Genomic DNA, 14,086 nt, shown 5'->3' on the forward strand with positions numbered 1-14,086 from the left:
AAAGATACTGCTGCTGGTTTTCTAAACCAACTAGGCTGAGAGAATATTGATGGCTAAATTGCTGTTCAGTGGCATTTCATAAAGTGCCTCCTGGGATCCTCCTCTGAGATGAAGAATGATAAATATATATTTAAATTTGAAAAGTTTAATTTCATCCAAAACCTTTGACTCTTGGCTTTTTATATCCTCAGAATACAGACATAGATTCCTTCTTCATTGAAATAGGGTCATGTTTACTTTACAGTAACTATGTGCATTTGAGGCTATAAAGCTGTTACCAGATTGATGAGGACACTGATTTCTCTTTTCTTTGTGTTAACCAAGCAGATAATCTAAGTGATGCCTTGAAAAAGCTGAAGATAACAGCCACTGACAGCACGGCAGATAGCTTGGAGGGATGTTTGGACTGTCTGCTTCAAGCTCTGGCACAAAACAGTAAGTTTTATGGTCCTTTCAAATTTTAAATCATATAACAAGATCAGTGAATGAAAACAGAGGTAGTAAAATGTAACAGAAAGATTGACTCAAGCAGTGGGCTGCTGGATTGGCTGTTCTGAGATTTGGGTTTTTTTAACCCATGATTTGTGTGACATTCAGGTAACAACAAAGACAATGGTAAGTAAGTACCTGGATRTTTGGAACAGCCATAGTCCAGGTCTTTTTTGAGTATTATGAAGTAGCACAATTACTTCTCCAACTGAGTGAGGATTTCTTCTCTCTAGAAACAAAGGACAAGAATGGACAAATGAGCCTGGTAGGATGGGGGGAGGGATATGGGACCTGTTTGCTAATTCTGGTTAAAAGGAGCGTAATTTGCCATTCACTTTGTAATGCATTTTTCCTCACACTTCTGATCACATATTTCTTATATCCAGTTATTTCAATTAGCAGAAATAGGTTGGATATCCAAAAATGGTCCAAATTGACATATGGTATGCCACCAAAAATAACTTGGTAAGAATGGAACAAGATGTATTTTGTTCCAAAAACTATAGAGGCAGACAGGTATTAGAAATGAAGATGACAGTTTATAGGACTTTTCTAACTGTCTTATCACTTCAGATGGTGCTAGAGGAAAAATCTATATACAATTTCAGTGCAAAAGGCTTAGGATAGATACAAGCTCTGATTAGAATTTTTCTTTAAAACGAGTGTTGGTCCTTTGTAAATAACAATACTCCTAAAAAGTCCTGTTTCATCCCCATGATGTTGTTCTATAAATCACAGCCTTTTGACTTTTTTGGTGTAAAATACTTCATGAGGTTTTTCACAATAGAAGTTTGGCCCCATCCATATGACATCAAGAGGATTATAACAGTCTCTGCATTTGATGGTGCTGTTTTTTTCATTTCAATTATTTTGCAAGGAGATGTTATCCAGGAGATAATAAACTATTTGTTTTTTTAGACCAACATATTTTTAAAATGATAAATCCTTTTTGCTATGGATTTATTTATAAGGTATTTTCAATACTTTTACCCACTGGACAGTCTCATACTTAAAAGATACATAGTAAGAAAAAAAGATATGCAAAATGATGAAGTACTTTGTGTTAATAGCAGAGTTTATCATTTTGCCTGTCACATAGCTGTGACCCAGGACAAGTTTGGCAAATGCAAAATGATTTTGACTAACGTATAAACAAACATACCAATTCTTCCTTGCAAGCAAATGACTCTCTTCTGTCTCTGTCTAGGGCTCAGCTCTTCCTTCTGAAATCTCTCTTCTGCTCTCGTGACTGTCAAATCAGATAAGCAGATTATTAGGACTTTGAGCTCTCTCTTTTAGGTGGTTCACAAAATTTCACCATAATCTCCCCACAATTTACTCTGTTCTTCGGGCATCAGTCAATAAGGTGAATATAACCCAGATGAACTATGATATGTTATATATCTAAACATCTTTGAGCTCTCTATAATTGAGGTAGAATTGGATCAGTCCACACATCAGAGATTATTTGGTAAATTGCATGTAATAAATTGGTTTAACAAATAGTTATAGCACAGAATTGACTTTACAAACAACACAGTCTCTTAGTTATTATTGGTTTATCAATATATTGTATCTACCCTTCCTCTGACAAAGCAACTAACGAATGTCATTTCCCACAGTTCTCATCCATCCAGTTAATTTTAATATGTCGATTTTTTTGGTCAGGTATAGTGTATATCAAGCATGTRTGTGTGTGTTGATATATATACACAAACACAAATACATATGCGCATACACACTCACACAGATACTACATGCATATCTATATATGTCTGTGCGTGTGTGTGTGTGTATATATATAAAGCAACATTTAGGGCTAAGTGATCACAAATGTTGGATATCATTAGCAGTCAGTCATTTCACAGAAATAGCAAACAAAATTTTACATTAATAAATAGTAACACATGAAGCAATGACAAAGCAAGACAACATGACAGAATGGCCTAAGAGGGACTTCTGTACTCTTCAGAGAGCATAATTTAAACAATTTAAAGTCAAATATCCAACCTGAGATATAAAAATGTGATCTTTTTGTGAAACAGTTTTTGATACTGTCAATTCAACATTTTTCTCTTATTTAAATCACTATTTAAATAAATTGATTTGCCTAAAATGAATTGGAGCAGGAGAACCAGTGAGCTACAATGCAAAGATACACTATCATCTAGTTTCTCCCAGATTTTTCACCTTTGGAAGACTGGACAATAAGCCATTCTTAAAACAAATTTTAAAGGACTAATAGTCAGACTTTTTTTTGTTTCTTTTTTTTAACTTAAGGGAATTTGCCAGGGCTGTTCCAAAGCCTGTTCATACTGTACAGAATGTCCCCAGAGTGCATGGAATAACACCATAATGATTCATAGCTAGTCCGTTCTTTTGAAGGTAGAATTAAATAATGTCTAGGTAGATAATGTGGAATATGTTTTATATGGGAAAGTTCCATTTCTTATGTCTCCACATAATATTAAAATAGCAAAGTTTTCACCAAAGAGCCTTGAAAGATAAAAGGCGAGATTATATAGTAATAGCTAGTAATCTGAGTATAATAAATTGTATGTTAATCATAACAAAGAAATAATTTAAATAAGACTTCTGAAATAATTATTCTGCTTTCCTTTAGTATATTCTCATGTGTACAATTATATTAATGAAACTAAAATTCTGATCATAGTTCAGTAAATCATCATATGAGAGTAACACTAGAAAAATAAGCCATGCAAGGAATAGAGTATGTTTTAAGAGAATCTTACGGGTCTGTGATTTCATTGCAAGTTTGTGGTGGTATCATAAATCACAGAACTTAGTTTTACTCACTTCATTAAGACTTAGAGATGGAAATACTATTTTAACTTATATAAAATTTACTATTTTATTAATATACTGATGCAAACCACTGTCTACTGCCAACCAAAACCCCAATCAAACCCAGTGTTAATGTAATATTTTGATTTTAACAAAGGAAATAAAAWTGTATCATTCCCTCGACTTTTACTTGGATATATTGCATGTGCTTATGAATGTTATTATGCTACTTTTAATTTCTAACTGCGTGAATGCAACATACAGTTGTGGTTGCTGTGGAAACATAAGTTACTTTCCTTCATCTCTAACAATACAGGGACAACAGTAGTTTCACTTACTTCGCATACAATCTTTTAACCTTTCAGTATGTTAAAACAGTGTAAATTACTTTCTTTCAGTACCTATATTGCATACCACACAGAAAGGGCTTACAAAACTGTGATGAATGTTGTTGGTTCAATTTATTTATTTATTTATTTTTTAATATAATATGCTTTTTTTCTTTTGTTTCTCACATCCCTTTTGACAACCAATCTTTTGATAATCCCAGACAGGCTGTAGTGCCCTGGAACATGATCGCCGCTGTCCAGCCCTCTGAGCTATTCTGCTATTTGTTATGCCAACCAAATTAAGGCATATACATACACGTGTGCTGTGCTAGAYGAGGGTGAACCAAGTAGTCTGCTGAATGTGATGACTATTAGTAAATATATGGCAAGCCAAAATCAATTTTTAGCTACTATTTGTCTAGGGAGATATTTACATAGCCCTTCACATCTGAGACCCAGGTCTGAAAATCCTGCACGGATGGTTTCTTTAGGAAACATTGTTTAGAGAGATGTTTATTCCTATCAATGCAGATATTTTAGTTCCTATCTGTCACCAGCACTTCTGGCTGATGCCAGTCATGTACGGCCATGTGAACTAGCTAGAAGCACAAGATAAAACTGAGGAGTTTAGGATGAAAGAGGCAACAATGAAAGAGGAATAAGAGAAAAACATGCATTAGAAACTCTCTAAAATAACAAGAATGTACCTTATTTTTTGGACTTCCTTCAGCATTCCCAGTGAAGTCAATTGGCACCGTTGGGATTTGCCCACGTAAGGGCAGCTGYAGTGAAGACATGAGTCTAGATTCCCAGCTACTGTGAATCAGCCCAGCTCCATTCACCTCAGTGGATCTTCCTCATTCACATAAGCTGTGGGTCTGTCCACCATACTTCCTAAAAGGAAGACATGAATGCTTGTCTCTCACCACCCATCAAGCATTAATCATCTCTAAATTGCTAAACTTTCCCTATTTTAGATTTTTAGAGGAAACCTGTGGCGCATGATCCATAAGCAATGTGAGCAACAAAGAAACAGAATCAGTCATGCACTGAATGAAATACTGGCTTCTACAGAAGCAGGAGGAGAAATTCTTGCGTTGCATCTATTTTCTTTTAAAAACTATGTATTAAACAAATGACTCTATTGCCTGCTTTGTACAATTTGGATTATTTCTGTACAGGCATGCCTTGGTGTGCTACAGTCAAGAATGAATTTTGCTGATCTAGAAGCAGGCTGTTCACAGTAATATGGAGTGAAGAATTATAACAATTAGAAAAGGCAAAGAAGGATGAGGAAATGCTTTGTCACAGAATTCAGTTCTGAGGTTCTGCAGGTTTTTTGTGATTCTGCTTAGAAAAACAAGTATAAGATTAACTATGCATTACAAACTGAAATTTAATTTTATGTTTAATACAACAGAATTCCTTACATTATAATTTGAGACTGGTTTACAAACATGATTTTTGGATCGTTTTCTCAAATCCCCCCGCAGTAAGCCGGAGAAATAGGCAGCTTATCTTGTAGCTGCTTTATAATAATTTCTGTAAAGCAAAAAATTAAATAAAAGTCTGCAGAAAAATCCACAGGAGGAAATTGGGGGAAGGGGAGCTCTAGTAGGTGAATCTGGATGTATTTTTCACCGAGAAGTGCAGATAGACCTTCTCCTGCATTCACTGCAGAACAGGGAGCAAGTTCCCTGGGCTTCAGGCTGCCCTCTGCCCAACACACAAATGTTAAATTGCTGTCTACACCCAGGACCATTTGCGTAGGGGTCATGGCCATTCTTATTGTATAGTTAGGAGAGCTGTAAGTTTACTCTGATATTTTTACTAAACTTCTGCCATATTTAGCAGCTTTGAAATCAAAGGTCTTTTTGCTTTGTTTTGTTTTTTCATGAGAACTTATAGAGGAACATTCTCTGAACTATTTACATTCTGCCCCTATTTACAAGCGGAACCGAATGTTGCACTAAAGATACAAGGAAGGTATATTTGTCTTCCTGACCAACAGAAATCCTCAAAGTAAATACTGTAGTAAAATGACAGTATTAAATACCAGCTATAGTGGCATCATTATGCTTGGTATATTACTGAATATTACTACTTTTTGATGATGTTTTCTATTTTGGAACCAAAACCTATGTTATAAGAAAGAAAAGAATTATCTGGTTTAAGAGTTTTTGTTTTAAAAGCACATGTTACAAATACCACTTGAAGCTGTGAAATTACATGAGGAAAGTAAAGAATGACATTGGATTACATTGTTATTATCATAATTCAAAGGACATACTGTTTAGAACTTAATCTGTTGTATAAAGAAAAAGACCTGTGATACAATRAAATGGATATGAATTCATCCATTTGTGATTTTATCAGCTCAGGTATTTTCAGTTTAGGCCTTAATCAATGGCAAGTTAAACAGAGAAAAATATGATAAATCATAACCTATGCTTTTCAGCTTAGAATCTATTTTATTAAGAAAACTTAGAAAAAGAAGGAGTAAACCAGTTATGCACTGGAGAAAAATATGTTGAAAATTTATATACTTTATACATTAGGGCTATATACTATTGGATTTGGGGAGCAAAAGTTTGATTGTATTGTACAAGGAGGTAAAATAGAAAACAGTATYGGCCGTCACCTGTTAAAGCTGTCTCATAAGTATGGTGCCTATCAAAGAAATGCAGTTATCCTAAGATTGACAAAGAGTGGCCCACAAGAAAGGACTTCGTGAGAAAACAAGGAAGAAATACAGGTTTTCTSTTAAGTCACAGGCCTTCTGGGACACAATTATTACAGTAACCAAAAAAATATTATTGCTAGTCCAGACATGCCATGTTTCAGATACAGGAGGTAATAGCAGACATAACCCAGATTTGACAGATGAGAAACCTGAAAATCTGCTGAGAATGTTATTTTTGGCTCTGGTACGCTCAGTGTAAGAGGCTGAAAATGCCCACTAATCCCAGCCTTCAGCACCTGGCTCTGAAAGATGTCTGGCACATAACTAAAATGCAAAGGCTAGCACATGCCTTTCAAAACAATCTGATGGATTTCCTCGCCATCTAGCTTCTCTTCATCAACTGTGTGTCAGGTCAGTCTTTAAGAACAACTAGTAAAAATACATGCGGCTAAGTTCTTGAAAGTAATTTCTAATTTGAAGTTGCAGTTTTGCACAGATTTTTGGGGGGACTAAGTCTTTAAGTTTGGACATTTGTATATAAAAATGCTGGTAACATCTGAAGGAAAATTACGCCAAAAAATGCTTAAGTGAGAAGCCAAGGCCCCATTCCCAAAAGGGATTTAGTAAATTTGGAAATCACTTAAAGTTCGGTGAAGAAGGTTTAAGATAATTACATTTACATGGTAGATGTGATTGGCCAAGATGCACAGTTTGGTATTTGTTAAACTACACAGAGACATGGTAACTCAAGGAATCATCAAATGATACATGAAAATTTTAACTTCATGTTTGAAACTGCAAATTTAAGGGTTATTCTAAGACTTCTTTGGCATGTAATATATTTTTTCCCCATGATGAACAGTTACTTTATACTATTTTATTTTGCCACAAAACATGTGGCCCTATTCTCTAGCGCTGTTTTCTTTGAATATACTCACTGTGTTGCATCATGGAGGATAACACTATGTTACAAACTTTCTGAACAGTGGCTGGGAGACTTCTCCGTTATTTCCTGCACTTTCTTTCTGCTTTATGGTGTTGAGATTATCCGCTCAGTCCTCCTACCTACAGCTTCTCTTGAAAGTCGCCAGTGGGKTTTCTCAAACCAGTTGGTTTCCATTTGATGGCATCACAGAGGAGGATGTGTTGACATCTGGAGTGCATGACAAAATGTTGGATTTCAGTCAAGACTGCTATTTGCTGATCTCTCACATTCCTTCATTGGTGATGAAATTTTCCGTCCAATGCCCAGAATCTTCTCTAGGCACCTGTTTTAAAGGCATCAAGTTTCCTGTCTTTAATGTTTTGGTAGATTTCCAGTTCTCACAACCATATGTTAACACAGAGGTTACGTTTGAGTTGGAAATTCTTGATTTTATTCTGTTCTTTATAGCTGTGACTTCCATACGCTGTTGAGTTTAGTAAGCATTCATATTCTTCCTRTGTTTGGGGTTACTTTTTCTGATCTCCGCTAGGTACAGAAGACAAAACAGTTCCTGTACTGGAGCAGCAAAATAATGGAAAATTCAGAAAAAAATTTTGTAATTGTTAAATTCAGATCTCAACTAAAAAAAATTGCTTCTCTCTGAAATTTATCAAATGTTTTACTGCCACTATTAATGCTTTTGACGTGCTTAATGCTATTAAGGCTGTTTCCTTTTTGTACATCTTTGGCAGTTCTGCATACATAATCATCTTACTTATTTTATTGGCAGCATCAAGTAAGCATCTATGTGCTTAACTTTTAGTGCATTAGAGTACCATTTAATTTCAGTGAAATTTTGTACCTGTTTAGCACCTACAAGATCAAGCAGTAGTCATTTCACATTTTGTTTTCATGATTCTCTCACACATTAATATTGGACTTGTTATCCTCACCCTCCAAACATAGAAAAAACTAGTCGTAGAGCTTCTTGTGCTGGAGGAAGTATTCTAAGGTATAAACAGTACCTGAAATCACTTTCCTTTTTTTTCTATTGGCTAGATATTTTAAGCTGACGCATTTCCCTTTCGGAAACATGGAGAAAAAAACCTCTACATGCCACAGTTTGCTCAAGCACACCTTGCCTTAAACATCATCAAGCTAGCCTTTTTCAGTTCTGAAGTGAGTGTTTGAGGAGAATGAGAGTAAACRGAGGTTTCTTACTTCAGGCAGATTTTGATTGAGCAGCTCTGCTTTCATGATTGTGAATTCTTGCGCAGCATTACAGGTTAAAACAATGCAAAATGAACCACCTGGAGGCCATATTCTAATCTTCCCATGTAGGATTAACTTTCGGCTACTGTTGTCTCACATAAATAAAGAAGCGCAGTCAGCATCCCAACACAGATCTAATACACACCACTAACAAGTCAGCCCTGTCAACACTGGCCAGTGCACAAGTACATCATGACAGCATATCACAGGTGAGCATGTGTCCAGTAATATCAATTTGATCAGTGGTCTGTTAACCCAATGGATAACTAGTACAATTCAGTCCAATGTCAAATGGCATCTCTCTACCCCTTTTTAGCAACAGTCTCCCTTCCAAGGAGATTTTTGCTCTTATGAGAGCCTCCCCAGGCCTGCCCTCCGATAATCTCCACTCTCTGTCATCCGCATACAGGAGAGGCAATAACACCCATGGGCGCCTATTCTGACACAGCATGGCTGCCTGCCTGTTAGTCCCGTGTGCAGCAGAGAGTCCCAGGTTGAGCATCCAGACAAGCAACAGACATTTATGGTGTTTATCCATGAAATGGAAATATGCAGATGAAAGCTAGAATCTCACACACACCCTCGCCAAAAAGACAAAAACAGAACGGTATTATTGCTGGTTATCTACTATAGTCTATAATTATCTGCTGGAATGAAAACTATCCTATAGCAAAATGGTGGCCTTAGCCTGTGACACAGATTTTACTACTTTACTGGTCCTAGTTTTTCTAGGAAACTACTAAAATATTAAAAGTAGCACTGAGCTGCCTGTAGTACCTTGAACAGCTTGTTTTCTTTGCCCATTGGAGACATGAAGTGTTGTCTGTTTAGCAGCTGCTAAGCCTTGATCCTGCTTCTTTGGACTTCAGTGGTGCAAGGATAATGTTATTAATCTGTCTCCTCAAACCAAGRGAGGGAGAGGGAATAGAAACAAAAAAGAAAGAGATGAGAGTAAGAGTGGATGAGTAACAAAGTAGTGCATAAGATTTTTAAAAGGGCAGAAAGAAACGGGAGAAAGGAAGGTCAGATTTAAAGATAATTTTGAAAGAAAACCAACTAACTAAATGCAGCTATCCAAGCTGTGAGAGACACCGTATCTTTGTAATTCCCACTGCCTTCTGGAGCAGCTGCTTATACTCAGCATCTGTATTGATTTAGCTTAGTATGTTATAGAACACTGTAGTGCATATGTTCAGAGCACAGAATAAAGATAGTGAAAGTAATATAAATAAAGGTGCTGATTATGCAAACATTTGGATATATTCTTATCCGTAAAGACAGAGATTCTTACCTTTAGGTAGTACCGTGAAGCTCAAGAAGCCTACTTGTATATATAAAGCTATGTGCACGGTAAAGCATTTGCATGTTCAGAGCCAAAATGTGTACACCATCTTTTTGTAATTTCATTGTTTTGGATCACCATTCGTCTTGATTCTTACAGGCTATGAGTCACAGTGAGTCAAGGAAAGTATGTTTTCTTCAAAGGTATATTTCCAGTTTATTTCTTAATACACTGTCTTGACTGAGCGTTACCTAAAGCTGGTCTTCTTGATGGGGGATATAATGAAATAAAAAGAAAAACAGAAAGCATAACATCATTATTTAGCTTTTACAGTTGAATTATATTTCACAGCATAAATATTAATAGAAATTAATATAACATTTAACATAATAAAGAACATCTTGCATGACCAAAAATCATTTTGATTGGCTTATATACATACTATCCAAGTCTAATGCTCACATAAAATGATAATTGATTACAGATGGAGGAATTTTTTTTGACAGGAGCATTTTCATATAGAGGGATTATTTTGGTAAGAAAATGAAGATAGTACATAAAACTCCAAGCAAGCTTTTATATTCTGCTGCTAGGGAAGTCTTAGCCCTGCTTTGTACTAGAGAGGATGGAAACCACTTTAATACAGATGCAGTTTCTACTGGCAAAAGTATTCCTTTGCTACAGTGCCTTATACTATATCTCTCCAAAAGTAACGCTACCAACAAAACACACTTATTTTCATATTTGTCTAGCTTTTGCAGTGTAGCTGCATCAACAAAAGTGCTTTTGCTGGTAGGAAACTCTCAAAACCGAAAAGAGAGCACATCTTACACCAGCATTCTCAAACTAGCAGGAATTTCTGGTGCGTCTCTGATGTTGATACTCTCTCATAGTGGAGCCAGAGGTTTGAATCTAATTAGGCCAGCTCAGCCACTTAAGCTTATTGCCTGCCATTAAGTTTATCTTCATCAAATGTGTTTCTGAAAGTAGCAGAATCCTGATGCATTTTTTGTAATAGGGAATTTTGTCTCAGATATCAGGGTATAAAGTGTTTCTTCTCTTTGCCACAGAAGGATGCTTACTGCATCTTAGCATTTTCATGGCACTGTATACATATAATCCAGGAATGTTTTATGGTAAATGCTTTATATATTATTACAGTATACCTGTTTAATTGGAACGCAATAAATCAAGGTGACTGCTTTCTATTGGACTATCTCCCAGTAAACTGGCTTAGCCTAATGATACTGAATGGTAATCACGGCTGCTTAGTGGGCTTATATTTTACATACGTTCCTCATAATAGTGATGTATTTACTTAGTGCCAAATAGTTAAATTATGTTTATCCAAGTGTTAAATTCCAAATGCTATTCTTTGAATATACAATGTGCCAAATAAAGATTAAGTGTTATATATTTTTTCTTCTCAGAAGGCCTCAGTGAATACCAATTCCAGATAATAGAATTTAGAAATTTCTTTCTAGACTGCATTTTTGAAATGCAATACAGAAGCAAAGGAAAAGATCTATTCTTTACAAAAATTTGTATTGAGTGATCATGTAATTCACAATTTTAGGTTTGAAATTTCATTCTTAGCTTTGACCCAGTCCCTTGTGACTTAAAACATGATCATTTTTAAATTAGGCTTTTTTCTTAACCTACTTGGCCAGCATAACTTTTTTAAACCATTATTTAAGGAACTTGAATAAAAAAAGTTCTTTGTAGACATAATCTCCCAATAAGCATTGGGCAGAATTTCACAGCACGCATTTCAGCTTGCTTGAGAGCAATCTTAAGAGATTGCTTAACAGGAATATGAAATATTTCCTGCAAATATTGTGCACAGCTTTCAAATCTGGTTAGATTTTTAGACTAAATCAAATGCAGAAGAAGGATTTTATACTCTGGGTCTTGTGTTTCCGTTATACAGATTGAAAAACTAAAGCACAAGGATGCTTAAGGCTTTACTCAGTCCTATGATAAATCCCGTTAGTACAAACAATGGAGGAGGCAGATTAAAATGTCCACACAAGCTGATTATAAAAAGCGAAGCTGCTAATGGGTGACAGTACTGCATTTGTACTAAGATGCCAGACCATGAACTAGGGCAGCGGTGGCACTAATATCCGACTCTTTCAGCAACGGCGCTACCAAAGTGGCAACCTCCTGCAGAGGGTGCGGCAGAAGGATGTGGGGAGAACTAATACTTCAACTAAATCTACCCAACTTTTTCTGTCAGGGCTCTAAACTAGATCCAGTTCAGGAAATCACAGAATCATAGCTGCCTCACTTTAATATGCTGCTTTGTGCTGTGCTGTATCCATAAAGGTGTTAATATGCTTATTTCCTCATAGAAGCCAAAGTTGGTATGTATATTCATTAAATTATTGCATTGGTGCCTGCAACAGGCTATTCAAGGGGTGGGTCTCATCCTGAAAGTCACTTTTATTCTTTGGATAGAGCTTTTGGAATATTTAATCAGTGGGGATCAGGCAGCTAGTTGGTTGGTGAATCTGTCTCTCTCCATCTGTCCTTCCTTCCTTGTTAGAGCTGAGATTTTAATTACAAACATCTGTGCACTATCTCTGTTTCTTGATTAAAAATAGGAGCTGAAGTTGCCATGTTGCTGTTGGCAGGGACAGAACAAACACCGTGATGGAAATGTTCTCACAGCTAAGGGAGAAGCTTCCCTCCCTACCTCCTGGGGTCCGGTTTGAAGGGGAAGTGAAGAAGTGGCTTCTATTTGTGGGCATTTCCCCATGTGGGGAGGAACATGCCAACAGAAAGTCATTTTTATGTATTTGTTTCTATATGTAAACTGTTTCTCTATATAGATTATTAATAGTGGACTTTGTTCTGTAAAATAAATCTTGATAATTGGGACAGTCTTTTTAGCTAAGAAGTGCTAGGCAAAATTCTCCTGTATTAGCAGTATGCTTTGTTGCATGAGATCATCTGTTTTTACTGAGGCTCTTTGCAACCCACTTTCTTGCATTCCTGTAGTCAGACTAAAACTCTCCATTTTGGGTTTTGGAACATACAGTAGGAGACTACAGAGATAGACAATGCTTCTTGAGGGAGGCAATATACTGAGAGCTCCTGAATACATGCTCTGGGTCAGAGGAACCTCTTTTACCGCGGTGGATAGGAGGGTGTGACGATTAGAAAGATATCGCTCGCCCCCTTCATTCCCCTCCCTTCTGCCTTCCGAAAGAGCAAATGGAAGGTTCCTTTCATGGTATACGTGGCTCATCATTATTTATTCATGTGTTCATCCTCCTCTTTCTGATGAGAGTGCATGTGGGAGGGACACTAGAAAGCAAAGATAATTTTCTACAGTGGTTTCAGGAGGTTTCTAAAACATATTTGCAGCTCCAATACATACATTTTTCAGAAGAATACATCACAAACACAGTTGGTTTAATAAAGAGGACACTCATGGATTTCCTCATTTGCAATTCTGTGGTGTGCCTCATTTCTCATGTAAAGCTCCACAATATGGGAATTATTGCAGCACTAGGCTGTCACTACTGTTGGGTTATTTTAAACTCTTTTTCTGCTAGAATGCAAAATTGCTTGTACCACAAAACCATCTAATAGTGTAATTTAAACTCATTGTTCAAAGAGGACAGGAACGATGCACCAATAGTTTCCTTCTGCTAGCAAGTGCAAAGGAGTAGCACTTCTGACAGATAAGCCTTTCCCTTCCCTTCTCCCTCTGTGCCTTTTTTTCATATGAAGATGGAAGAAATGATGCAGAGATGAGAAAAGAATGAAATAGAGAAGAGTGAAATTTAACAGGAAATAGAGCTGAAAGGGAAAGAGTGTACAATTTAATTTGAGACACTCATTGGATTTTTTTCCTACAGTGATTTCTGCTACTTAATTAAGCAGCCTGATAGCCCCGGTGCTCAGCTCTCCAGCTCTGATCTGTGGCATTAAAGAATTTCCTGCCCACGCCCTTTATTATTTTGACTTCAGGCACTACAAAAACCATGAAGAGCAAGGATATTGACATTTTAATCACCCTGCTATGACATTAATAAGATTTGGCACTGTGTGATCTAACATACTCTTTGTCTTGATACCTAGCAATATAAAGAGACATCTAAAGCTGCAAGTTTAACCTTAGKTTTTTTTTCCCCCCCAATTACGCTGCCTTGGCACATTACTGTATCGTATTGTGTGCGAAGGGACTGTTCCTAAGCAGCATTATTACAGTCCTACAGTTTCTTTGCTTCGAGATAGGGAGCAGGGGGTTCTCTATAGGTGGGTGGGTGGATGCAGACTGAAAATCAGGC

The 14,086-nt window shown here is 36.5% G+C and overlaps 1 protein-coding gene and 1 long non-coding RNA gene across 4 annotated transcripts in view; one reads left to right on the forward strand and one right to left on the reverse strand.

Annotated features, from left to right (window-relative positions):
- Positions 1-1,735, reverse strand: part of LOC112972230 — a 28,702-nt gene extending 26,967 nt beyond the window's left edge. The window contains exons 1-2 of the long non-coding RNA XR_003255595.1: positions 1,652-1,735; positions 628-718 (exon numbers count right to left, since the gene is read on the reverse strand). This is a non-coding gene — a long non-coding RNA (uncharacterized LOC112972230). The remainder of the gene's footprint in view (positions 1-627; positions 719-1,651) is intronic.
- RAP1GDS1 (Rap1 GTPase-GDP dissociation stimulator 1) overlaps positions 1-14,086 on the forward strand; it is a 106,646-nt gene that overhangs the window by 39,551 nt on the left and 53,009 nt on the right. For 2 of the 3 annotated variants that reach the window (XM_026078443.1, XM_026078445.1), the window contains exon 2: positions 325-435. In XM_026078443.1, the coding sequence (XP_025934228.1) occupies positions 325-435 (111 nt within the window). The remainder of the gene's footprint in view (positions 1-324; positions 436-14,086) is intronic. The other variant, XM_026078444.1, reaches the window with a different exon arrangement.

The sequence above is a fragment of the Apteryx rowi genome, unplaced genomic scaffold (genome assembly GCF_003343035.1).
Source record: "Apteryx rowi isolate R43461 unplaced genomic scaffold, aptRow1 scaffold_48, whole genome shotgun sequence".
Lineage (NCBI taxonomy): Eukaryota > Metazoa > Chordata > Aves > Apterygiformes > Apterygidae > Apteryx > Apteryx rowi.